The sequence below is a fragment of the Gymnoscopelus microlampas genome, assembly GCF_963454915.1.
Source record: "Gymnoscopelus microlampas genome assembly, chromosome: 10".
Taxonomy (NCBI): Eukaryota; Metazoa; Chordata; class Actinopteri; order Myctophiformes; family Myctophidae; genus Gymnoscopelus; species Gymnoscopelus microlampas.
This window is the reverse complement of record NC_139947.1, coordinates 4,566,506-4,591,517: the sequence shown is the minus strand read 5'-3', so window position 1 is coordinate 4,591,517 and position 25,012 is coordinate 4,566,506. Positions and strand designations below refer to the sequence as shown.

The following is a 25,012-nucleotide window of genomic DNA, read 5'->3' as shown; positions in this document are numbered from 1 at the left end:
AGTACCAAAAGTAAAAGTACTCATTGTGCAGAATGTCCCTTTTCACAGGTTCAAAATGTATTAAAGATCTTTTGAAAATAGCAGATCTACAAGCTCACAGTACGTCGCCAGCTTGTAGATCTGCTATTTTCAAATGGGCAAAATATATTTAGGGCTGTAAGTAGGGGTGTGCCGGTACACTAATTTCACGATGCGATACACGATATTGGGCTCACGATATCGATACGATACGATATATGGCACTTTTTTATTATGAAAATATATGGGGGGGGGGGGGCAAAGGCAAACAAATACTTATGTTTTTACATTATTATTATTGCAATTTTATTTTTCAAAAACAGCAAAACGATACATATCGTCACGAAAACGTATCGCAGGACAATATATCGGCACATCCCTAGCTGTAAGTGGTTAGTGTGTTTTGCGATAATAATCAAAGTCTAAAAAGTAACTAGTAGTAACTAGTAGTTCAAATAATTGTAGTGTAGTTAAAGTATTATATTTGCCTCTGAGATGTATTGGAGTAAAAGTACTGAAACTTGGAAATAATCCAGTAAAGTAAAAGTACCTCAAAATTGTACTTAAGTACAGTACTTGAGTAAATGTACTTAGTTACTTTACACCACTGCATTAGAGCTATTAGCTCGACCCTTAATGTGGACAGAGGTGCGAGGGCCCGGTCATCGCTGCTTGCAGTTTAATTATTATTATGAATGTGTTTCATAGATTTCATTTAAGTGTTGCTGTAATTGCAGGCAGTGTGCCCTGGTGGCGCTACAGGACGTCAAATCTTACCTGAATGAAGAGGGAGGGCAGATCGCTGTGAGTTCTCCATCGTCACTGTGCACTATTCACAACCTTATTCCCTAGATACTTTGTCGTAGTGTTGTGAGCGATTCTTAAAAATGTTTTCTAAATCCTAAAAAATCAAAAAAGAAAAAAATCAAGATTTTTCAAAAACAGCAGATCTACAAGCTAAGCTCATAGCGCGGCACTCGGTGCCGCGCTATGAGCTTGTAGATCTGCTATTTTTGTGTTGTGAGCTTGTCGATCTGCTATTTTGGAAAGAAACGGTTGACAATTTTGAAACAATGTCCCCCTCGATTAGTTGTGAATCGTTCATGTTTTCCTCTCAGGTTTTCGATGCAACGAACACGACCAGAGAACGGAGAGAAATGATCCATCATTTTGCACAGGAACATTTATACAAGGTCAGAATGGAGCATTTGGGGGGGGGGGGGGTTACCCCAGATGATTAGCTTAAAGGAGCGGTTCACACAAAAAATGACTTATTTTCTATCAATTGCACACCCCATGAAGCCTTGAATACATGGATTTATTTTTGTTTTTGTGGCATTCCTAAGCTAATAATTTGATTCCCGTCTCCTACAGGCTAATGTATCCGGTAGGAGACACAAAGTAGATTTTTTGTGTTTCCTACCGGAAATACACCCGGTCATCAAATTATTGGCTTAGGAATGCCACAAAAACTATAATAAATCCATGAATTCAAGGCTTCATAGGGTGTGCAATTAATAGAAAATAAGTATTTTTTTTGGGTGAACTCCTCCTTTAATGTGCAACATAGTTTTCTCATTCAACAGTAAACAAACCAACATAGGCCTACAGTATAAGTGTATACAGGGTATCTGTACATTTATAAAGTGACAATTGAATGACTTTTAAGACCTTTTTAATACCAAATTGGCCAAACAATTCAATTCAATTAAAACTTGATTCCAGACACACAGGGGGTCCATAGAGTACATACAACACAACAATTAAATACATACAAAAACATTAAAAAACATTAAATCATACATAGAGGCTGACTCTCCAGTGTTTACGCAGCCTGGACGAGTACTGGAGACAGTTCTTCCCAGGATTGACTATATCCTCAATAATACTGTTCCGGGACTCATCCAGGCGAGAGATGAATCCATACATAGAGTGCCTTAATAAGAGCCTCACAAGTGTGGATTCCACCACATGTTACTGGCACTATGCCATCTAGGGACCTTAAGTAGTATCCTCAGGGCATCATTGTAGGCCACCTTAAGCCTCCGCATGCTACCTTTCTTGCCTGCGCACCACAAGAAAGCTGTATACATGTACATATATTGAGTTCAGTTTATCCAGGTCTTGCTTAGAGAGCCAGGTCTCCTGTAGGCACATTATGTCGCACTCTTCTAGGAGAGAGTCAACAACCAAGCGTCTTGCTTTGTCAGCAGCACTGTGTCCTACACGGAGGCCACAGGCATTATGTGAAACAATCTTCATGATCGGGGCATAGGGTTCTGAGGTATTGACCCCACTACAGAGCACACATTGGATCCGACAACTCCAGACCTGCGCGGCTCATATTAGCGCCGAACAAGTGCTCCCTCTGGCCAGAGAGCGGGACTGTATCATTTCGCTGATCTCATTGCATTCGGCAGTTATTTTAAATGAGCCAAATCTACTGTTTTTTTTGTCTCAATCTTATGACAAGTAACAACACCGCCAAGTTGACTTTTAGCTCATTCAGTGCCAATGAAATAAAAAAATAATTGCGAACTGTGCCAGCCAAAAATACGTAGTAAAAAAAAAGTGCTCAGGAGTCGAGATACAGCCTTTTTCAGTAATAAGTTAAACAAGAAGTGAATGGAGCAGCAAATCTTCAAATGATGATATCTTGGGTTCTGAAAGTTCTTTTTCCAAAAGTGATGCGACGCGTTGTGAGCTTGTAGATCTGCTAATTTCAAACATTTTGCCAGCCAAAAGTACATAGTAAAAAAAAAAAAGCAGCAAATCTTCAAATGATGATATCTTGGGTTCTGAATGTTTTAAAAACAAAACAAACAAAAAAACATGTGAAACACGTCAAAATACTCAATGAGTTAAGATAATCAGATAACGTTAAGGGGTCCAGATCAGGGTGGAGTTTGGTGGCAAACACACTCACTAATTTGGTCACAAGAGGCAAAAGTTGTGAAAATAGCCGATCTACAAGCTCTCAACGCCTCGCGGTGCGAGGCGTTGAGAGCTTGTAGTTCGGCTATTTTCACAATATGTATCCGTTGAACTGAGTCAAACTAAATGTAATGTCTCAACTCCTACAATTCCAAGTGCTTGTCAGGGTGGGGGGGGGGGGTCCCCAGTTCAAATATGATTATTTTGGGGGGGTCACAGCCTGAACAGTTTGAGAACCCTTTTCTTAGACAAGTTACTGTCTACACATCTACAACATCAACTACCTATAACTGCGTAAAATCATGATGTGTCATTTTATTAAACTGTCTTTTTGCAGGTGTTTCATGTTGAGTCAATATGTGATGACCCTGACGTCATTGCTACAAATATATTGGTAAGTCATCTTATCACATCTAGGTCAATCTTTTTTTTTTACGAAGATATTTTATAAAATACTAAGATATTTTACGGTATCTTAGTACTGTATATATATCATATTTTATCCAGTAAGACCGGGAAAGCATCTGTGAAAAATTTAAGATTTCTTTGGCTATTCAAAAATAGCAGATCTACAAGCTTGTAGATCTGCTATTTTTTGAAAAATCTTGAACATTTTGTTCAAATATTTGAATATATACATATTTAAAGGGAACATTTGTAACTCAAATCTTTTTGGGGGGGTCCGCGGCCAAATACATATGATTTTGGGGGTCCTTGACATGAAGAGGTTTGAGCACCACTGATACAGAAACATACGTTTTTCAAAAACTGTTTGGATTTAGAAGACATTTGTAGGATCCCTAGAAGCAAATATTTGAGTTACAAATGTTTGCTTTAAAAGAAATAAATGCGTATATATATATTCAAAGATTTGCACACATTTTCACGATTTTTCAAAAATAGCAGACCTACAAGCTCATAGCGCGGCACTCGGTGCCGCGCTATATGAGCTTGTAGATCTGCTATTTTTTAATAGCCCAAAAAAATCCCCAAAATTACACAGATTCTTTCCCCGATCTAAATGGGTTGTACTCAACGTATTTAGTTTATTTTTCTTCTCCATCAGGATGTGAAGGTGTCCAGTCCAGACTACCCAGAGAGAGACAGAGAGAGTGTCATGGAAGACTTCTTGAAGAGAATAGAATGTTACAAAGTGACCTATCAACCCTTAGATCCTGACGAACATGACAAGTAAGACACTCGATACTTAGAGAGAGACTTAAAGGGATGGTTCACCCCCAAAAGGACTTTTTTTCCTATGGATTAGTCACCCCATGAATGTGAATTCATGGATATTTGTTGTTTTTTGTCTCATTCCTAAGCCAATATCTTGATGAAAAGTTAATATTTTGGACATTTGGTTGGTTTCTGCCCGACAGCAGAGCTATAAGAACAATTTAAATGACCTCCATTCAAACACAGACAAATTGTAATATTTGGGCAAGAATACCTTGTTAACTTAAAAAAAAAAAAAAAGTTGTTCTATTATAAGAAGAGGCTCTTGCACAGGTTCCATTTTAAAAGCCAGAGTTACGTAAGGCTAAAATAAAGTCTGGTTATTGCTCTTGGACAGATGTTAAACAGCTTGTAGATTTGGGCAAGCGTTGGCATGTACTTCCAGGCTTTGTCCAGTAGGGGCAGACACACACGTTTATTTGTACTAGAATGTTTTCATGTTTCTGTGTGTTGGAGTTTCCTTTTAAACTCATATGATTTATTTAATCATTTAAGACCGGGAACGCATCTGTGTCATTTTTAGATTTCTTTGGCAAAAATAGCAGATCTACAAGCTCATAGCGCGGCACCGAGTGCCGCGCTATGAGCTTGCAGATCTGCTATTTTTCAACAGCCAAAGAAATCTTAAAATGACACTGATGCGTTCCCGGATTCAATGGGTTAAAATCTGATCTGTATAACTGATATACCGTAAATGCATTTTGGGGAGGAAATGGAAATAAAACGCTATGAAGCGGACTTCCTGTAAGGAGTCTCTCAGTCATGATCACTGGGAACCTTTTGACCAGTTAGTCAAGACCGGTCATTTTAGATTTGAACCACTTTAACCATTATCTTATACTTTGGCTATTCAAAAGCGCACAGAGTGCTGCGCTACAAGCTTGTAGATCTGCTATTTTTGGGGGGGAAATATTTGAGTGAAAAAAAACATTTTGCTTTGTTGCTATAATATCAGTGATTCTCAAACTTTTTCATGTCAAAATTATATATATTTGTCCGCGGACCCCCCCATCTCAAAATATTTTGTTCCAGGGACCCCCAGAAGCAAAGATTTGAGTTACAAATGTATGTATATCTTCAAAGATTTGCACACATTTTCACGATTTATTTCCATACAAAAAATTGCAGATATACAAGCTCGTAGCGCGGCATCGAGTGCAGCGCTATGAGCTTGTATATCTGCTAATTTTGAATAGCCAAAGACATCTTAAAATGACACCGATGCGTTCCCGGTCTTAATGGGTTAATGTTTTTTATAATTAACTACTTGTAGTCAACTCAATATCTAGAACAGTGGTTCTCAACATGTGGGTTGGGACCGCCAAGGGGGGCGGGAATGCCACATGATTTTTGGGGGTCCCCAGATGATAGTGAAGTGACAATTTAAGGATTTTTAAGGCCTATTTAACTCATTGAGTGCCATTAACGTGTTTCACGTGTTTTTGAAAAAAAATAAAATAAATATATATATTTAAAAAAAAAAAAAATTGAACCCAAGATATCATCATCTGAAGATTTGCAGCTCCATCCACTCCTTGTTTAACTTATAACTTAAAAAGGCTGTATCTCGCTTCCTAAGCACTTTTTTTTTACTTTGAAAAAATAAAAAATTAAAAATTGTAATGGCCAGAAATAGATAATAATAATTTGGGCACTCAATGAGTTAATACCTTAAAAAAAAAAGAAAGAAAGAAAGAAAAGAAAAGAGAACTTTTCTGTATCAAAAGTCATCCACAAACTAGACTATAAAAACTGGTCAAACACTGGCCAAATTGTCAAATGATAAAAGAAAGAGGCAAACATTTTGATGTACCAGCCTCTATCTAATGCCTCACAACCCGACCCGTTTTGAGCTTGTAGATTTGCTATTTTCACAATATGTATCTGATATGAATTATTATAGTAAACATTAAACTACTCTTTTCTCTTTGGGGGGGGGGGGGGCCATTTAGCTGGGGACCCTCTGAAGCACCATCATTGACCCCTGGGGTTTCCCGTACCCTACTTTGAAAAAACAGTAGCCAATTATAGCATTATAGAATGACGCATAATGATGCACGGATACTCCAAAAAGCATTGGTGGAAAAAGTACTCAAATGTTTTACTTAAGTAAAAGTATCAATACTGCAATGTAGAAGTACCGTACTGCGTTAACTGAAAGTCCGGAATTCAAAATGTACTTGAGTAAAAGTATTGGTATCAAAATGTACTTAAAGTACCAAAAGTAAAAGTACTAAAATGTTTGAAAATAGCAGATCTACAAGCTCACAACGCATCGCATCGCGACGCGTTGTGAGCTTGTAGATCGGCTATTTTCAAATAGCCTAGGTATAAAATAGAACTAAAGTGGTTAATGTATGTTTTATAGGGTTAGTAATAATATATATCTGCAAAGTAACTAGTAACTAAAGTGTTCAAATGATAATTGTAGTTGCGTGAAAGTACAATATTTGGATTCAAGATGTAATGGAGTAAAAGTATTGGTATTTGAAATACTCAAGTAAAGTACAAATAGCTCAGAATTGTACTTAAGCACAATTCTGAGGTACTTAGTTACTTTACACACCACTGCCAAACAGAAACAGAAAACAGAGAGTGTGAAGACGGTAAGCATGTGGTTGAAGAGAAGAGCAGTTATTTTTGGCTGACTGTAATTTAGTGTAACACCCTCCACCCGCCAACCATTACATCTGAAACAGGAATGTGTGTCATTCTGAAACACTCCACATTCATCCTACAATCATTTTCACAAACATGTAAATATACATTTATATAATCATGCCCCTATAGTGAAATGGCTTCTTTTCATTTCTTTCTTTTTTCGCCAAATGAAATGTGTGAAACAGTGGGAAAAGCTGATCTAAGAGTGGATTAGGTATTTATTTTGCTATTTTTGCTATATATATATATATACAGAAATAATACAAGATATATGACAGGCCGAAAATAGGGATGCTAAGCTGAAAGTAGGTAAACTGGCACGACAATCGTATGAACTGAATTTGAATTTAAACTAGAACAAGTGCTCCTCGGAGCACAGGTCTCTGACAGGTCAGGTAGGTTATTGTGGCCTCCTGGTGGCGCTATATGAGGACAATGTGAAAAGGGTGGCATTTCTTCCTTGGCCTAGTCGGAATGTGCGTGCAAAATGTCACGGAAATCGCACTCTGCGTTCATGATTTGAGGCATTTTGTTCAAAACGGACCTATAATGCAAAGTTTGGAGGCCAATGTTAGCCAATTAGGATGGAATATGAAATATCGGACACATCCGTCTTGATCACATGACTAAAGAGATACTGTGTACCGATTTACGTGATTTTTGGACATAATCTGAAGGAGTAAAAGGAAAAAATGTGTTTTTAAAAATTCAGCCTCCTGGTGGTGCTAAAAGGCATACAGTATGTGAAAAATGCAGGGCAAAGGTTTTTTTCTTGGCCTCTAGCGATTGTGCGTGCAAAGTTTCATGCAGATCGGTGCAGTTATAGGTGAAAACACGAATCGGCCTGTTATAGCACCACCATGAGGCTGATTTGAAAATGTTCAAGTGGTATTTCTTCCTCAGCCTTGTGGAAATGTACGTGCAAAATGTCACGGAAATTGCACACTGCGTTCATGATGTGAGGCATTTTGTTCAAAACGGCCCAATCCGAAGCCAACCTTAGCCAATCAGGATGGAATATGGACAATCGGACAGATCCGTGTTGATCACATGACTATAGAGATACTGTGTACCGATTTGCGTGTTTTTTGGACAAAATCTGTAGGAGTAACATAAAAAAAAAAGTTTTGTAAAAATCGGCCTCGTGGTGGCGCTATGACAGGCTGATCTGGAAAATGTGGGGCAGAGGTTCTGCTGTGGCATCCAGGGAGTGTGTGTGCGCAGTTTCACAGCGACCGGGCCAACGGAGGCGGATATTAGCTGCTCGCAGACGGACGGACGGACGGACGGACGGACGGACGGACAAAACATAGACATTAAAAACAAATAATATATCATTTTTTCTAAACATTTATTTTCCTCTCCTTTCCAATTGCACCCTCTGGTGACCATCATTGTAGAACCTGTGATGTATATACCTCCTCATGACATGTGTGTTGTTCTCTCTCTCTCTCTCTCTCTCTCTCTCTCTCTCCCTCCCTCTCTCTCCCTCACTCTGTCTCTCCCCCCTCCCCCCCTGCAGACAGCTGTCCTTCATCCAGGTGATCAACGTGGGCCGCAGGTTCCTGGTGAACCGGGTCCAGGACTACATCCAGAGTAAGATCGTCTACTACCTGATGAACATCCACGTTCACTCCCACTCCATCTACCTGTGTCGCCACGGAGAGTCCCACCACAACGTGGAGGGCCGCATCGGAGGAGACGCACAGCTGTCCGACCGAGGCAAGGAGGTTAGAGCATTGATTGGTGGGGTCTGGGGACCCCCAGGGGTCCTTGGGGAGAGGGGGATATCAGGGCGTCCCTAGCTAAATGAGTTACAATTAGTCACTAAATTAGCGTCACGATCATTTTAACCACTTTGGGCTATTTAAAAATAGCAGATCTACAAGCTCATAGCACGGCACCGAGTGCCGCGCTATGAGCTTGTAGATCTGCTATTTTAGAAAATGTGTTAAAAATGTGTGCGAATCTTTGAATAGGTATATTTTTAAAAGCGAACGTGTTTTGACTAAAATCTTTGCTTCTGGGGGGGTCCCTGTCACAAAATATGAGATAGGGGTCCGCAGCCAAATATGTGTAATTTTGGGGGTCCTTCACATGAAAACGTTTGAGAGTCAGTCTTTTTGAATACATTTTCATTTAGTTTTAGTCTAGTTTTAGTCGACTAAATATCATAACATTTTAGTTGACTAAATATACGGTTGATTCTGTCGACACAAAATATTTTTTGCAGTGCCTTGGTGAGCAGAGGGGTATAGCTATTTGGGGGTCCCTGTACTGATATACCAATTCCACATTCAGCAAAAAAAATAATGTTTGAGATATGGTTCAAATGCCTGAAAACTCTTCTTTAATTGGCGCTACGTTACTGAAAGATTTCCGCTGGAAGCTCCTTAGCATGATGTACAGTAGCCATGTCAGTAAATAAGTCAAGGTGCCGTACAAAACACAATATAAAAACCATACAGTTAACAGAGCAACATAAGAGCAATGAAACATTATAAAACAAAGTGTTTGCGGAACAAGCGTGTTTTGTAGAAGACAGTCGGCTGACTTGTTTTTAACTAAGGGAAGGGCATTCCCTAGCGTTGGAGAGACTCCTGCAAATGCTCCGTCACCCTTAGTTTTGAGTCTGGTCTTGGGGACAACCAGAAGGCCCTTGCCAGAAGACCTGAGATCTTGAGTTTTGAAGTGGCTTCAATAATTCTGAACTGCAAAAAGAGGGGCCAGTCCGTGAAGTGCTTTGTATATGTGTATATATCAATAACACAATAACAGTTGCAGTAAGCAACTCCTGGTCATCCTTTTCTTTTACATACTGTATAGTTCTACCAAATATCCAGCAGCCACACACCCACATAGCCATTGTTGTGTTACTTTCCCTCTGGTTCTTGTTCCCGTTGTGAATCCACCACAGTTACCAGCAGAAATGGAAGTTCATCCCACATCCTTAGCCTGACCCTAACCACACTAAACCGTGACTAAACATAACTATGTTTAACCCATTGAGACCTGAAGCCGATTCTACATGTCTCCTAAATCTCAACAGTTTTCTGAAAAACGTATGTTTCTATATCAGTGGTGCTCAATCTTTTTCATGTCAAGGACCCCCAAAATGTATTTGGCCGCGGACCCCATCACAATATTTTGTTCCAGGGACCCCCAGAAGCAAAGATTTGAGTTAAAATATTAGCTTTAAGATATTGATTGATATTGAATAGCCAAAAGTGTAAAATAATGCTTTTTAGCTCAAATCTAAAAATGACACAGTTCCAGGTCTTAATGGGTTAAACTAATGTCATAACATAACCATCTCTAACCTTAATGTCAAAACATAACCATCTCTAATCTAATGTCAAAAGTCAAAACATAACCATCTCTAACCTAATGTCAAAACATAACCTAATAATAGTTTGGGGTGGGGACATAGCCCAGCTAAGAAACTCACTCAAACAGAGACAGAGAGAACAAATATCTCAGGATGAGTTGTAATGGAGTCAACCAGAATCAACCAGTGTTTATTTTGACAGCAAATATTGATTTAGTTTTAGTCATAGTCTTTTGAATACAATTCCATTTAGTTTTAATCATATTTTAGTCGTCCGAAATGTTTTATTTTTTGTCTAGTTTTAGTCGACTAAATGTCATACGATTATAGTCGACTAAATCTATAGTTTAGATAGTTAGTCGACTAAAATGTATTGTGGCGGTGCCTTGATGGCATCGTAATGGTTGCATGCTGAAAATAGCCGATCTACAAGCCCACAACGCGTCACAGAGTGACATGTTGTGAGCTTGTATATCTGCTATTTACAGAGCGCAACACCCGAGCGCAACAAAGCATAAAATGACTTGTCTTTTAGTTCTACTGGATCTCTTCTCCACTAGTCCCTCACTAACATTGTAGTCTAGTTTTTATTTGTTGACGGAATTGTCAATATATTTAGTCTTTATATTGAGTTTTCGTCAGTGAAAAAAAGGTAGTCGACGAACATTTCTCGTCATATTTTACGTCAAAAAAATCAACACTAGAGTTGATGTCAGTTTCAGAATGTATATCAGACCATGAATATTGGAACTGTTATGTTTCCAGTCTCAACCTTTTGCGAATCTTTGTTGCAACCTGCTAGTGTGACCTGTATAAGTGCATATGTTCTCAAATAAGTGATTATCATATACATTCTCATGATACAAGTGCCTATCACATTGACCATGTGTTGTTTTCTCGTCAGTTTGCGACGGCACTGAAGGAGTTTGTGGAGCAGCACCGTCTGTCGGACCTGAAGGTGTGGACCAGCCAGCTGAGAAGAACCATCCAAACTGCAGAGGAGCTGGGAGTTCCTTATGAACAGTGGAAGATTCTCAACGAAATCGATGCGGTAAACGCCGCCTCTTTTTTAACTTATTGTGTCCGAGGCACACCGAAGGACGAGTCGAAAAAATATATGTTCATATCCGTGCAAAATAGCCTCTATAACACATTAGCCCAGGGGCCTTCAACAGGGGGTCCGGGACCCCTAGGGGGTCCTCAGAGCTACTATAGGGGGTCCGCCAAATCTTTGTGTGATAGGATTTAGTTTTTTTTACATTAACCACTTGAACCCTAGAATTGCTTTTCTGTGGGGAACATTAGCCAAAAAGAGCCGATCTACAAGCTCTCAACGCCTCGCGCTGCGAGGCGTTGAGAGCTTGTAGATTGGCTATTTTTTTGGCAAAGAGGCTATAGGTGTAGAGGGAGAAAAGAGCAGACTAAGTAAAAAAAAACGTTTTTTTTTACTTAGTCTGCTACACAATTTTATACAATATAGAGGGGGTCCCTGCTTCATCTCTCTCTCAGCTAGGGGGTCCTTGACCTGAAAACGTTGAAGACCCCTGCATTAGTCCATTAAGACTGGGAATACATCTGTGTCATTTTAGATTTTAGCTGTAACCGTTATATTATGCTTTGGGCTATTCAAAAATAGCAGATCTGCAAGCTCATCCAGTGTGCAGATCAGCGCTATGAGCTTGTAGATCTGCTATTTTTTAATTTATTTTTATCGTGAACATTTGTGCAAATCGTTGAATATACTCTATGTGTCTGAAATGCGGACCCCCATCTCAAAATGTATTGTTCCAGGGACCCCCCAGAAGCAAAGATTTGAGTTACAGATGTTGGCTTAAAAAAATAAATATATATATATTGAAAGATTTGCACACATTTTCACGATAAAAAAAAAAGCAGATCTACAAGCTCATAGCGCGGCACTCGGTGCCGCGCTATGAGCTTGTAGATCTGCTATTTTTGAATAGCCAAATAAATCAGAAAATGACAGAGATTCTTTCCAGCACAGAGAGTTGCAGCGTTTCACAGAGTCCTGTTGATGATGTGTGTTTTCAGGGCGTGTGTGAGGAGATGACCTACCAGATGATTGAGGAGAAACACCCAGAGGAGTTTGCTCTGAGGGACCAGGACAAATACCACTATCGCTACCCAGGAGGAGAGGTAAGGACGACATCTGTTTTACTCTGGGGTAGGGCTTTCACGACTAGAGATTTTTACAGGTCGACTGATTTGACCCAGTGGTAGTCGACTAGTCGAAATTTACTTTACAAAAAAAAATATTATTATTATTTTTTTTTGTGGCATTGTTTTAATGCCATCCTACTACTATATTACTATTATTATTATCCTCCTGCCCTTATTTTTTATGGCGTTTTAAGGGAAGCGCTTCTGGCACAGCAGCACAGTACCACAGCAGTGTCTCCAAGGATCCCCATTGCCCAATAATAGGCTTTTATTGGGCATGCTTTTGACCCCCTTTTGATAAAAAATAAAGTCAGGAGGATAATAATAATAGTAAGATGGGCCATTACTATGGCATAAAAAAATATATATATATATATATATATTTTTTCAACTATTCGACTAGTACCAACAAGGTCGACTAGTGGTTATACTAGTCGACTAGTCGACTAGTTGGTTAAAGCCCTACTCTGGGGTACAAGTGTTTTTTTAACTGAGAGAAACGACTGCAAAGCAGAAGGCCAGCAGCACTTCCAGGTTAAATACAAGTCTGAGGGTGCACGGCTGTCAATGTCATGAAAGTAAGGAAATAGCCAGCACACAATGAATGTCCCTTTTTTAAATGTACCTCTCACTAGAGTTCTCAACGGCCCTGAAAATGAACGCCCGGTCCTAACTGGGCCCTACTGGGCCGACCCGAGGCTCGGCGCGGCCCGAACAGTTACCATACTTTTAGGCCCGAAAACCTGAAAATGCGTCATGATGTGCTTAATGCCATCAAAGTCACACATCCAACAAGCTTTGAACTGAGCAGATTGGACCTTCCGTTCCAGAGATAATGACCAAAACATCTTGAAAAAAAGACACGTTCGCCGATTTCGATCGCCATTTTCGCCATTTTCGCCCGTTTTTCTTTAATTAAACGGGCTAGGAAGGTCAGACGGCGACATACTAGATGCCTGAGTTGAGCTGCGTCCAACACAGTTGAAATTTCTGTATTTGGGGGTAATACTGGCCCGACTAATTAGCATAGATTTTGGGTCCGGCCCAGCCTGAAGACGTCGGGTCGGGTAGGGTCGGGTTCGGGCAGAATTTGAGAACTCGACCTCTCACGGACAGAGACAACGGACGCGTTTTTCAACCTAATTAAATGGGTCTTCCTCAGCGTTGTCGGAGTGGTTTTCAAAACCACTGCAGGGCGTTCATTGAAGGTCCGGCACTGGCTCTTGGATAAACTCATCCCCTGACTGGACTGGCCCTTGTCTACAGATGGCTCATTATCTATTATAGTAATAATAATAATCTTTATTTTTGTGTAGCACCTATCGTGACATCAAATGCAGCCCAAAGTGCTTTACTAAACAAATTAAAAGGAGGCAAGATTACAATTAAAACAAATACTATAAAATAGCAAGAACAAAACATCGCCAGAACCACTCAGAGTAGGCCTGTCACCTATGTAGGTACACACTTCAATGAGGAACCACACAGACTCTCATACCAATTGAAAGATATACTAAATCTACATTTACAGGGAACCACTTAAAGCAAGAGTAAAACATTGGGTCTTGAGCTTGCTTTTAACTCATTGAGTGCCATTAACGTGTTTCACGTGTTTTACCACAATGGTGCAACGTGCCATTAACGTGTTTCATGTGCTTTTGAAAAAGATAGATAAAACCCCAAGATATCATTATCTGAAGATTTGCAGCTCCATCCACTCCTTGTTTAACTTATAACTTAAAAAGGCTGTATCTCGCTTCCTAAGCACTTTTTTTTTACTTTGAAAAAATAAAATAATAAAAATCATAATGGCCAGAAATAGATAATAATAATTTGGGCACTCAATTAGTTAACCCATTCAATCCGGGAACGCATCGGTGTCATTTTAAGATTTATCTGGCTATTAAAAAATAGCAGATATACAAGCTCATAGCACAGCACCAAGTGCCGCGCTATGAGTTTGTAGATCTGCTGTTTTTTTTTTATCGTGAAAATGTGTGCAAATCCTTGAATATATATTTTTAACTCAAATCTTTGCTTTGGGGGGGGGGGGGGGGGTCCCTGGAACAAAATATTTTGAGATGGGGGTCCGTGGACAAATACATATCATTTTAGAGGTCTTTGACATGAAAAAAAGAAGTGAGAACCACTGATAGTATAGCAAAGATTTGAGTAAAAAAAAATTGCTTTAAGAAACAATTTGCACAGATTTTCACGATTAAAAAAAAAAAAAAGTGCAGATCTACAAGCTCGTTGCGCGGCACAGAGCGTTTGTATCTGTTATCTAGCCCAAGTATAAAATAGCAAAAAATCTAAAATGACACACCATGTGTTCCTGGATTGAATTGGTTAAAGCTATCTATGGTCGTTGCCTGTCTTATATGTAATGGGAGCTTGTGCCAGGCCGTTGGCCCATAAAAGCAGAACGCTGCATCGCCATGTTTTTTATAGGTCTACATGTGCCTCTGTTAAGTCGCTTTGTGTATTCGTCTTAACTGTCGATAGGCTATTAGTATTTATTTTTGTGTTCTATGGACCACAATGGAAACAAGCTTGGCTTTTTTGTTGTGTCTAATCCACATTTGGCGGTGTTGTTGTGTAGTCGTACCAGGACCTGGTGCAGAGGCTGGAGCCGGTCATCATGGAGCTAGAGAGACAGGGGAACGTTCTGGTCGTCTGTCACCAGGCCGTCATGCGCTGCCTGCTGGCCTACTTCCTGGACAAGAGTGCAGGTCAGATCTACAAACCCACACGTCGACGCATAGCATGTATACATGTGCAGTTAGATCTACAACCCACACACGGACACACAGCATGTATACATGTACTGTACAGTTAGATCTACAAACCCACACGCGGGCACATGCATGTACAATTAGATCTACAAACCCACACGTGGGCACATGCGTGTATACATGTACAATTAGATCTACAAACCCACACACGGGCGCATACATGTATAGTTAGATCTACAAACCCACACGTGGACACATGCATGTATACATGTACAGTTAGATCTACAAACCCACACGTGGACACATGCATGTATACATGTACAGTTAGATCTACAAACCCACACGTGGACACATGCATGTATACATGTACAATTAGATCTACAAACCCACGCACATTTCAGGGGTCCTTGAGGGAGTTCCAGGGGGTCCCCAGCTAAATGATAGATAGTTAGGAACCAAATTGACCCTTATGGGTCTGTAACTCTGAGAGACCCCGTTAGGGTCCATTTGGTTCCCAGTTGTACACTCTCACAGTTTAATTAACATTGATTTTACAATACAAATTGGGGTCCAGAGATAAATGTCATTAAATGGGTTCGTAGCCTAATGCATGTCAAACTGGGGGTCCTTGAAATTAAAATGGTTGAGAATCATTGCTAGAGCCGTAAAAATCTTCTCTTATGGGGGTCCCTGACATATCTTTTCAAATGGGGGTCCGCGGACTAAAAAGTGGATAAGAGCGTCTGCTAAATGATTTTTTTTAATTGAATAACAAATCACCCGTGTGGTCTGGTTGAATGTTTGATATGGAGAACATGGGTCTTATCTTCCGCGGTGCCTTATGCCTAATCTTATTAGGCATTTCTTATTATTCTGAAAAATCACTATACACAAAACAGTGAAAATAGCCGATCTACAAGCTCACAGGGCGTCAATGTACTGTAGCTATTTTAACTATATTAAAATGTTGTTTTTTTTTCAAAATAATAACAAAGCCCTTATAAGATTAGGCATAAGGGATAAGGCAAGATATGCCCCAATGTCTAACACCACAGAAGTATCTCAGTGTCTTGTACAGTGATTATGTTTATTAGATGCGTATCTTGTCTTAACCCAAGACCTGAAGCCGATTCTACAAATGTCTTCTAAATCCTAACATAAGTTTTTTGAAAAAACGTATGTTTCTATGTCAGTGGTTCTCAAACTTTTTCATGTCAAGGACCCCAAAATGTACCGGTATATGTATTTGGCCGCGGACCTCCATCTCAAAATATTGTGTTCCAGGGACCCCCAGAAGCAAAGATTTGAGTTAAAAATGTTCACTTTAAAATAATATAAATCTAGTAATTTGCACACATGTTCTCGATTTTTCAAAAAATAGCAGTGCGGCAATAGCTTGTATATCTGCTATTTTTGAATAGCCAACGTATAAAATAATGCTTTTTAACTCAAAATCAAAAAATTACACAGATGCGTCCCAGGTCTTAAGGGTTAACAAACAATTCCACAATCCTAATACCATATCACGCTTTTATTGTTATAAAGTTGACCTTGCCCGCACTATAGCCTCAGTAGAACATAATGCTATCCCCCACATATGCGCAAGATAAAAAACACACACGACACTGCACAAAGGTTTCTGTTATGTTTAGAACATATTTAGCACAGCAACAAAAAAAGAAGAGTATTCGTCATTTTCCATCACAACATACTATTTATTATGTCGGATGTAAACGGACACAAACAGAATGAATTTGCTGTACAAACGGTGGAAAAAAAGGGTTTCTCAAAATAGACCCACAGTTGGCCAGAGTGCTGTCCTGAGCAGTGGTGGAAAGTAACTAAGTACATGTACTTAAGTACAATTTTGAGAGTCTTTTACATGACTGGAGTATTTCCAATTCTCTATACTTTTACTTCTACTACATCTCAGAGGCAAATTATTTGAACTCCACCACAATTATTTGAACACTTTAGTTACTAGTTACTTTGCAGATATACATCATTATATTATAAAACATACATTAACAGCTTTAGCCCTATTTTAAATCTAGGCTATTTGAAAATAGCCGATCTACAAGCTCACAACGCGTTGTATCGCGACGCATTGTGAGCTTGTCGATCTGCTATTTTCAAACATTTAGTACTTTTATTTTGGTAGTACATTTTGATACCAATACTTTTGTACTTTTACTCAAGTAAATTTTGAATTCCGGACTTTTACTTGTAACAGAGTACGGTACTTCTACATTGCAGTGTTGCTACTTTTACTTAAGTAAAACATTTGAGTACTTTTCCCACCACTGCTCAAAATAGACCATACGTTGGCCAGAGGTTGGCTGTCCTGAGGTTGATTTTTTTTTTTGGCCGAGTCAGGGCACAGGAAGTGGGTTGTGTGTTTTGGGTGTAGTTTAAAAGCTAAACCACAGTCTAGCAGTGTGTTGGCCTGCTCAGACCAGCGGACGGCACACACCTCTGATGGCACACTGGGTGCCCTTAATGCTTGGGGGGAAAAGGAGAAGTGTAATACGCATTTAAAAGGTCACACACCAAATATATACGTCAATGATTAAATCTGGTTATCGTCACTGTCGGGGTAGAAACCTTGTATGTGGTTCAATTTTATAAACACACACACACACCATTTAGCCACTTTCACTTCGACTCACACAAAATCACACCCAGTGTGAAGAGAGTGGTGCCTTTGAATTAGTGTAACTGGTTGCATCGTTGTGTTGCAATCAGCTGCAGCTGTTGAGGCCGTGCTCAAACGGACGGACAGACAGACCCACACACACGGTCAAGCGTAGGAGTGGCTGGCACCACTCAAAAAGAAAATCTCAAAAATAGCCGATATGCAAGCTCACAACGCATCACGACGTGGCGCGTCGTGAGCTTGTGTATCGGCTATTTTCACTGCCTTTGTGTGACGCTCTTGTACGCCGAAGTAGGACATTAATTTGCGAAGAAAACCATGTATATATAAAAACTAAATATAGAGATACGAGGTTTCTGCCTGACGGTGACGTCGTGTTCATCACTGCTGCCGTTGTGTTAACTAACAGTCAGAGACACCAAGTGGAACTTCTGACCACATGTTGACATAACCAGAGTCACATTTTGTGTCGCCACAGATGACCTGCCCTACTTGAAGTGTCCCTTGCACACGGTTCTGAAGCTCACCCCTGTGGCTTATGGTAAGAACATCATCAAACCTGGGAGGGGGGGGGGGGGAAGCACCTCATTTGTGTTGTTTTTATAGTTGTTTTTACTGCCTGGTCGGTCTGTCTGTCTGTCTGTCCGCCTACCTCCCTCCTGGACCGTGACTGTTTCCCCCTGCCTGTCCCCCTTCCCTCTGCCAGGTTGTAAAGTGGACATGTTTGATCTGAAGGTGGAGGCAGTCAACACCCACAGAGACCGACCACTAGTGAGTGTGTGCCTCTCTCTGTACTCTTTACGCCTGAGTTATACAGTACTTGGTAAATGGTGCATTTAAATAGCGCTTTTATCCAAAGCGCTTGACATAGATTGTGCATTACATTCACCCATTCACACACACATTCATACACCGATGGCGGAGGAAACCATGCAAGGCACCAACCTGCTCATCGGGAGCAATTAGGGGGTTCAGCGTCTTGCTCAAGGACACTTCGACACTAACTCTGGGGGAGCCCGGGATCGAACTGGGAACCTTGCGGGGTCCCATCTGGCCGCTGTACCGGCCACTCTACCCCTGAGCCACTGCCGCTGCCATTGCCGCCGCCCCTTGGCTGTGCTTGGTGTCGTCCACCGGAAAAAAACAGATCTACAAGCTCATAGATCAGTATAAAGTATAAATCGGGCACATTCTGCTAAATCTGCTTTGACCCGTAAAGTTGACCTTGCGTTGCCCGCTCACACGTGAATTGTGAGTCATCAGGTCTTTAACCTTAGGAAATCAGAAATGTGCGTTGTTCCTCGTGGAAGCTGGATCATCCATCTCTCGTGATCTATGATCGTTGGTGGTAGTATTTGCCAAGCTCCATTCCTCAAGCACACATTCTTGCACAACACAGCTTCCTCTGTGAGAGTGGAGCCCATGCAGTCAACTCTTCACCCTGCCTTCTGTGTGCACTTTAATATCATTATATCTACTGTATGAGGACTCTCTTTATATTATTACATTCAGCCTAGTATTGCATGATTACATGATATTTCAGTTACCGGACTACCTGTTTATATAAAACGAGTAAATGATAAAAAATAAATGAATATTAAAAATAATTAAAATAGCACATTAGAAACTAAAATGAATTAGTCGTAAAAAAAATACATTAAAAAATACATAGTATACACAGTACACACAGACACCCTGGTGAAAATACAACTACCAACAAAATAAATCTACATGATCAAAACACTAAAATGAAAATAAAATAAAATGTTGTTTATCTCCAATCCCAATGACGGAACATGGGTTCCCCATCAGTTTGTGTAGATCAATGGTTCTCAATGTGGGGTCCGAGGACCAGCAGGGGTCCAAATTGAGCCTTACAGATTCTGTAACTCTGAGAGTGTACTAATGGAACCAAATGGACCTTTATGGGTTCCATCTGAACACACTCCGAATGAAATAACATAAACACTGAGGATATACAGTCTAGATTGGGGGTCCCAGATATTTCTGGGGGAAAAAAGTGGGGGTCCATGCAAATCTACAAGCTCATACGCTATGAGCTTGTAGATCTGCTGTTTTTGAACAGCCAAAGTATAAAAAATAATGGTTAAAGTGGTGGCTTTCCCTGGCTTAAGGGGTTAATGGGTTAAACGGAAGTCCCAGGCAGTGAGTGTATAAACACACATTAAAGTGGGCTGTGGGTGAGAGTGTCATGTCTGCGGACATCGACCGTAACAATGCCCTCCGATGCATCATTGTTTTTCCAGTAGCATTGCCACCCACCCACACACACACACACACACACACACACACACACACACACACACACACACACACACACACACACACACACACACACACACACACACACACACACACACACACACACACACACACACACACTGACTAGTCACAGCATCTCTCCTACGTTCTCAGCATAATCATGATCATATACTTCCCTTTTCTGTCCTTCCTGCACGTGACACTATATTTGGCTCAAAGACCATTACTGTATGTCTCATATCCGTTCACTTTACTTTGCACTTATTGCAAGTTTTACCTTAGCCTGGCATGGTCAGACTAATGTCACTGCGTAGATATTAGTTTGGAATCTCTGTGTGGTACCTGCATTTCCGAGGGGCATGTTAAAAAAAAATCACACCCTGTGTGAAGGTAGCGGCGCCTTTGAATACATTATGTCATCGATATGTGTTTATAATGTGTTTATAGCCATGTGTCATGTGAAGCTTGACCAATCACTTTGTTGACGGGTCTGACCAATCAGAGCGTCGACGACAGATAAAGTTAAATTGAGGATCTAACTTTAAATAACTTACCTAGAAGGAGACTTTAGCCAAATAAAAATATATACAAAAAAAAACATGAGGAAATAAAAAATAAACCTTGACATCATAGTGATGTCATGAATAGTCCCCTTGCCTGACAAATCACAACCTTGACGGGCCTGACCAATCAGAACCTTGACGGGCCTGACCAATCAGAACCTTGAGGGGCCTGACCAATCAGAACCTTAACGGACTCTTGGATTCTCGATCGTCTCTATCAAACCATTCTGTCATAACGGATGACTGGGTCCCGAACTCAGACTTTCTATACATTCACCCTTCATCTGTTCTTGTATCTTTCTCTTTCTATTCGTCATATTAACTTTAAATAACTTACCTAGACGGAGACTTTAGCCAAATGAATAATAAGATGAAGTCATTGTCATCGTTTATATAGACATCGAATTCTATATTCATGACATCATAGTGATGTCATGAATAGTGACCAATCACAACTTTGGCGCACCTGACCAATCAGAACGTTGACGCACCTGACCAATCAGAACGTTGACGCACCTGACCAATCAGAACGTTGGCGCACCTGACCAATCAGAACGTTGACGCAAAAGCCAGGCATAGAGGGCTAATATCCGCTCTATACCTAAAGGTATAGAGCGGCTAGCGCCGCTAAAAAATGGTGATAAACCCGCCCCATATTTGCATACTGGGCCCTGATTGGTCCCTCACAACTTCAGAGGGAGAGAAATCCAATTTCTCTTGAGAGGGGCCAGACCTAATCTGCAGAGGGCAGTTTTTGTTGTGTGATTAAAATATGGACTCCTTATGTCCTCTGACGGACTGAACTTAAAGGAGAATTCCAGTCATTTTAGATGTTTGCTTTGATGTGTCGCTAATCACTCACCAACATACAAAGGGCCGTTGAATTTTTCCAGAGAAGCCCCTGTTGTCCATTGTGGAGACCCCCTCCCCTGGCATAATGGAGTAATGTGTATAAATGAAAATTGCATATTTTAGCACCTCCAAAGTTTTTTTTTTTCCACTAATCCTCATTTTGCATTGTACTGACACTCAAACATGCACTGAATGTCCCTTATGAGCTGCCGTTCATGCAGAACGACGTGAAGCTTGTCCTCGGTGTTGCCAGATTCTGTGAGAGAAACAAGCAACCAGCTCCATGTCGTGCTGCATGAACGGCAGCTCATAAGGGACATTTAGTGCATGTTTGAGTGTCAGTACACTGCATAATGAGGATTAGTGAAAAAATAAAAAAATAAAAAAAACGAACTTTGGAGGTGCTAAAATAGGCGATTTTCATTTATACACATTACTCCATTATGCCAGGGGAAGGGGTCTCCACAATGGACAACAGGGGCTTCTCTGGAAAAATTCAACGGCCCTTTGTATGTTGGTGAGTGATTAGCGACACATCAAAGCAAACATCTAAAATGACTGGAATTCTCCTTTAAGGCAAGACCCTAGAATGTGTTGTAGAGGCTGTAAACCGTATCTGTAAACCCATAGCTTTTTGTTTATTTGTTCTCGGTATTGTCCTGTTCTGTACTGCATTGTCCTTTGTCTTGTCACAAACTACTTTTTTTTTTTTTGTATCAATTAGTCTGGTTAACTGTTGCACCCCTAAACCTAAATATCACCAGTGTTTTGTCCCCACCACCCCTCCACTGGACCAGGTATTAAATGTCTCCTCTGTTCTGTCCCTCCACTGCAGCCAGGTATTAAACCTCACCTCTGTTATGTCCCTCCACCGCAGCAGGGTAAAAATGTCACCTCTGTTTTGTCCCTCCCCTGCAGCCAGGTATTAAATGTCACCTCTGTTCTGTCCCTCCACTGCAGCCAGGTATTAAATGTCACCTCTGTTCTGTCCCTCCACTGCAGCCAGGTATTAAATGTCACCTCTGTTTTGTCCCTCCCCTGCAGCCAGGTATTAAATGTCACCTCTGTTCTGTCCCTCCACTGCAGCCAGGTATTAAATGTCACCTCTGTTTTGCAGCAGGGTAGAGTGCCAGCAGAAGGCTCCCAGACGGTGTTCCTCCGTCGGAACAGCTTCACTCCTCTGTCCAGTCAGGACCAGCTGGTGAAGAGGCCCCGCCTCTACAGCGTGGGGAACCCGCCCAAGTCCCGCTGGCCGCCGCAGGCGCTGTCTTTTCACAGCATGGACCTGCCTGAAGGGCCCGAGTCCAACAGCCAGGTCAGTACTGTCTGTCTACTGCGGTGGCTCTCAGTCTTTCTCATGTCAAGGACCCCCAAGTTGACACATATTAGCCCGCGGACCCCCATTTGAAAATATATATGCCAGGGACCCCCATAAGAGAAGCATTTTATACAGCCATAGCAGTGATTCTCAACCATTTTAATACCAAGGATATAACATCTTGAGATTGAAATCTCACGATCAAAATCTCATCTAGCAAGACTTCCGGTGGGGCGCATTCAAGACAATCACGTTGCATGGTGTTCTGTCACTATGAACGTCAAAAAAAAAATATATATTATTGTCAATTTTGTCAACGGCTCACTGGCCCAGCGGTATGCCAAATGGCCAGTCCGCCCCTGCGTACATACGCACAGGGAAGGGTAATCACTGGAGATAGAGATGAAATTAAATCTGACTCTGACTGGGGAGGGAGTCCGGGAGATATAGGTGGGTTATTGAGTCTAGTGATGATTACAATGACCTGATGTGAAAAACAAATATTTTTTTTAAAAAGGGGAAAAGAATGTTATATTTATGGACCGTCACAATCTGCTGGGAATACTTTATTTTGATGTGGTGTCATAATTAAACTTGACTATCTAGAAAATAAAAACATGGCACAAAAAGGTAGCTGAACCCTTGCTGTACATGATATTAGACATCAAGGTGCAAAAATGTAATCAACGCATTGTACACGAGATTAAAGTGCAAAGAGTGTCAGTCATGTTCAGGTGTAGGATGAAGACTCTCAGTAGGATACAACAGCAGTAGCAGTGACAACACACACATATGTGGAGGGGGGGGATCGATTGGCATAATGACTCACAAAAACGGGGTAAAAACAAGTTCAAGGCTGGTGACTGGCGCGGTGGTCATGCCTTGTTTCATGCCAGTCTAATGGAAGCTGGGTGGAAGCTGTTCATTAACTAATTTAGTGCCCTTGGGTCTGGCAAATAATTGCCCATTGTGCCAGCAATTTTTCATTTATCTTACCTTTTTAAGTACACAGAATATGTATCTTTAGTATGATTGATCCTCTGATGGTTGGTAATCATGGGGCCTTTCACTGTGCTTCCGCAAGAAAAAAAAAATGTCACCGCAACTTACCTTTCACTTTGACATTGAAAACAACATGTCTGGCCAAAAATGCAGGGAGAAAAAAGTCACTCAACTTGCAACTCAAGTTACGGCTGATTCCCTGCGCACGCTAACCAGGAAGCAGATAATGTTGTGATCACGTGATCTCTAAGTTTCTCTGCCTCAGAGCCTGAAATGGTGGCTCATTCAATGCGCAAGAGCACTATCTAGTGGTAAACACTGAAAACACAGTTTGGACGTATTATCTGTCAATGGCACCCTGGGCTTTTGAAAAAGTGGACGGATTATATGTTAATGGCACTGAATGAGTTAAGAGCAGGACTACACTACAATAGAACATTTTGTGAATTAGGCTTCGTCAATGAGGCCCGTTCCTGACTGTAAACACTCAGAACTCAAATTGTACAAAAGTTCTTTTCTTTTTTTCTTTTTCTTTTTTCTTATAATTTTTATCCCTCAATTTTGTAACCCTTTTTTTTTTCACCCGGTGCCAATTTGCTAAGTGATCCTGGGCACTACACTCCCCCCTCCAGCCTAGGGAGGCCAGGGCCGAGCTCATGCCTCCTTCAATTTGTGAGAGCCAACTGACTTTCTTGTCACCTGACAGGGGGGAGTTTCCCTGGTTAGACGTAGCGCGTGGAAGGAACACGTTATTCCAACCAGTTCCCTTCCCCTCCATCAGGCGCCCCGGCTGACCAGGGGGAGGCAGTATAGTGACCAGGATTACTACATGTTTTTGTGAGGGTATTAACTACCCTAGGAGACACGGGGAGAACATGCAAACTCCACACAGAGTAGGCCCTTTCGCCAACCCCACCTAGGGTATGGGCACTGAGGACGCGGAGGAGAAGACACGCCCTCAGCGCCTACAGCGTCCCCGGTGGGAATCGAACCCAGGACCTTCTAGCTGTGAGGCGACAGCGCTACCGACTGCGCCACCGTGCCCCCACAAAAGTTATTTTGTGCGGGCTGGTGTTCCTTCAGATTGTCTAACCGACTGAAACTCTTGTCACACAGTTTCCAGTGTGGATACACTGGTGTGCTTTCAGGTGTCCTAACTCATTAAAATGCTTGTCACAACTGTTGGAAAGGTTGTTCTCCAATGTGGATTCGCTGGTGTTTCTTCAGACTACCTAACTCATTGAA

The 25,012-nt window shown here is 41.1% G+C and overlaps 1 protein-coding gene across 2 annotated transcripts in view; it reads left to right on the top strand.

Annotated features, from left to right (window-relative positions):
• pfkfb2a (6-phosphofructo-2-kinase/fructose-2,6-biphosphatase 2a) overlaps positions 1-25,012 on the top strand; it is a 57,335-nt gene that overhangs the window by 16,328 nt on the left and 15,995 nt on the right. For both annotated transcript variants that reach the window (XM_084067991.1, XM_084067992.1), the window contains exons 5-15: positions 756-822; positions 1,137-1,211; positions 3,290-3,346; positions 4,019-4,143; positions 8,372-8,579; positions 11,082-11,228; positions 12,230-12,334; positions 14,961-15,090; positions 18,228-18,290; positions 18,456-18,520; positions 22,565-22,762. In XM_084067991.1, coding sequence (XP_083924117.1) covers positions 756-822; positions 1,137-1,211; positions 3,290-3,346; positions 4,019-4,143; positions 8,372-8,579; positions 11,082-11,228; positions 12,230-12,334; positions 14,961-15,090; positions 18,228-18,290; positions 18,456-18,520; positions 22,565-22,762 — 1,240 coding nt within the window. The remainder of the gene's footprint in view (positions 1-755; positions 823-1,136; positions 1,212-3,289; positions 3,347-4,018; positions 4,144-8,371; positions 8,580-11,081; positions 11,229-12,229; positions 12,335-14,960; positions 15,091-18,227; positions 18,291-18,455; positions 18,521-22,564; positions 22,763-25,012) is intronic.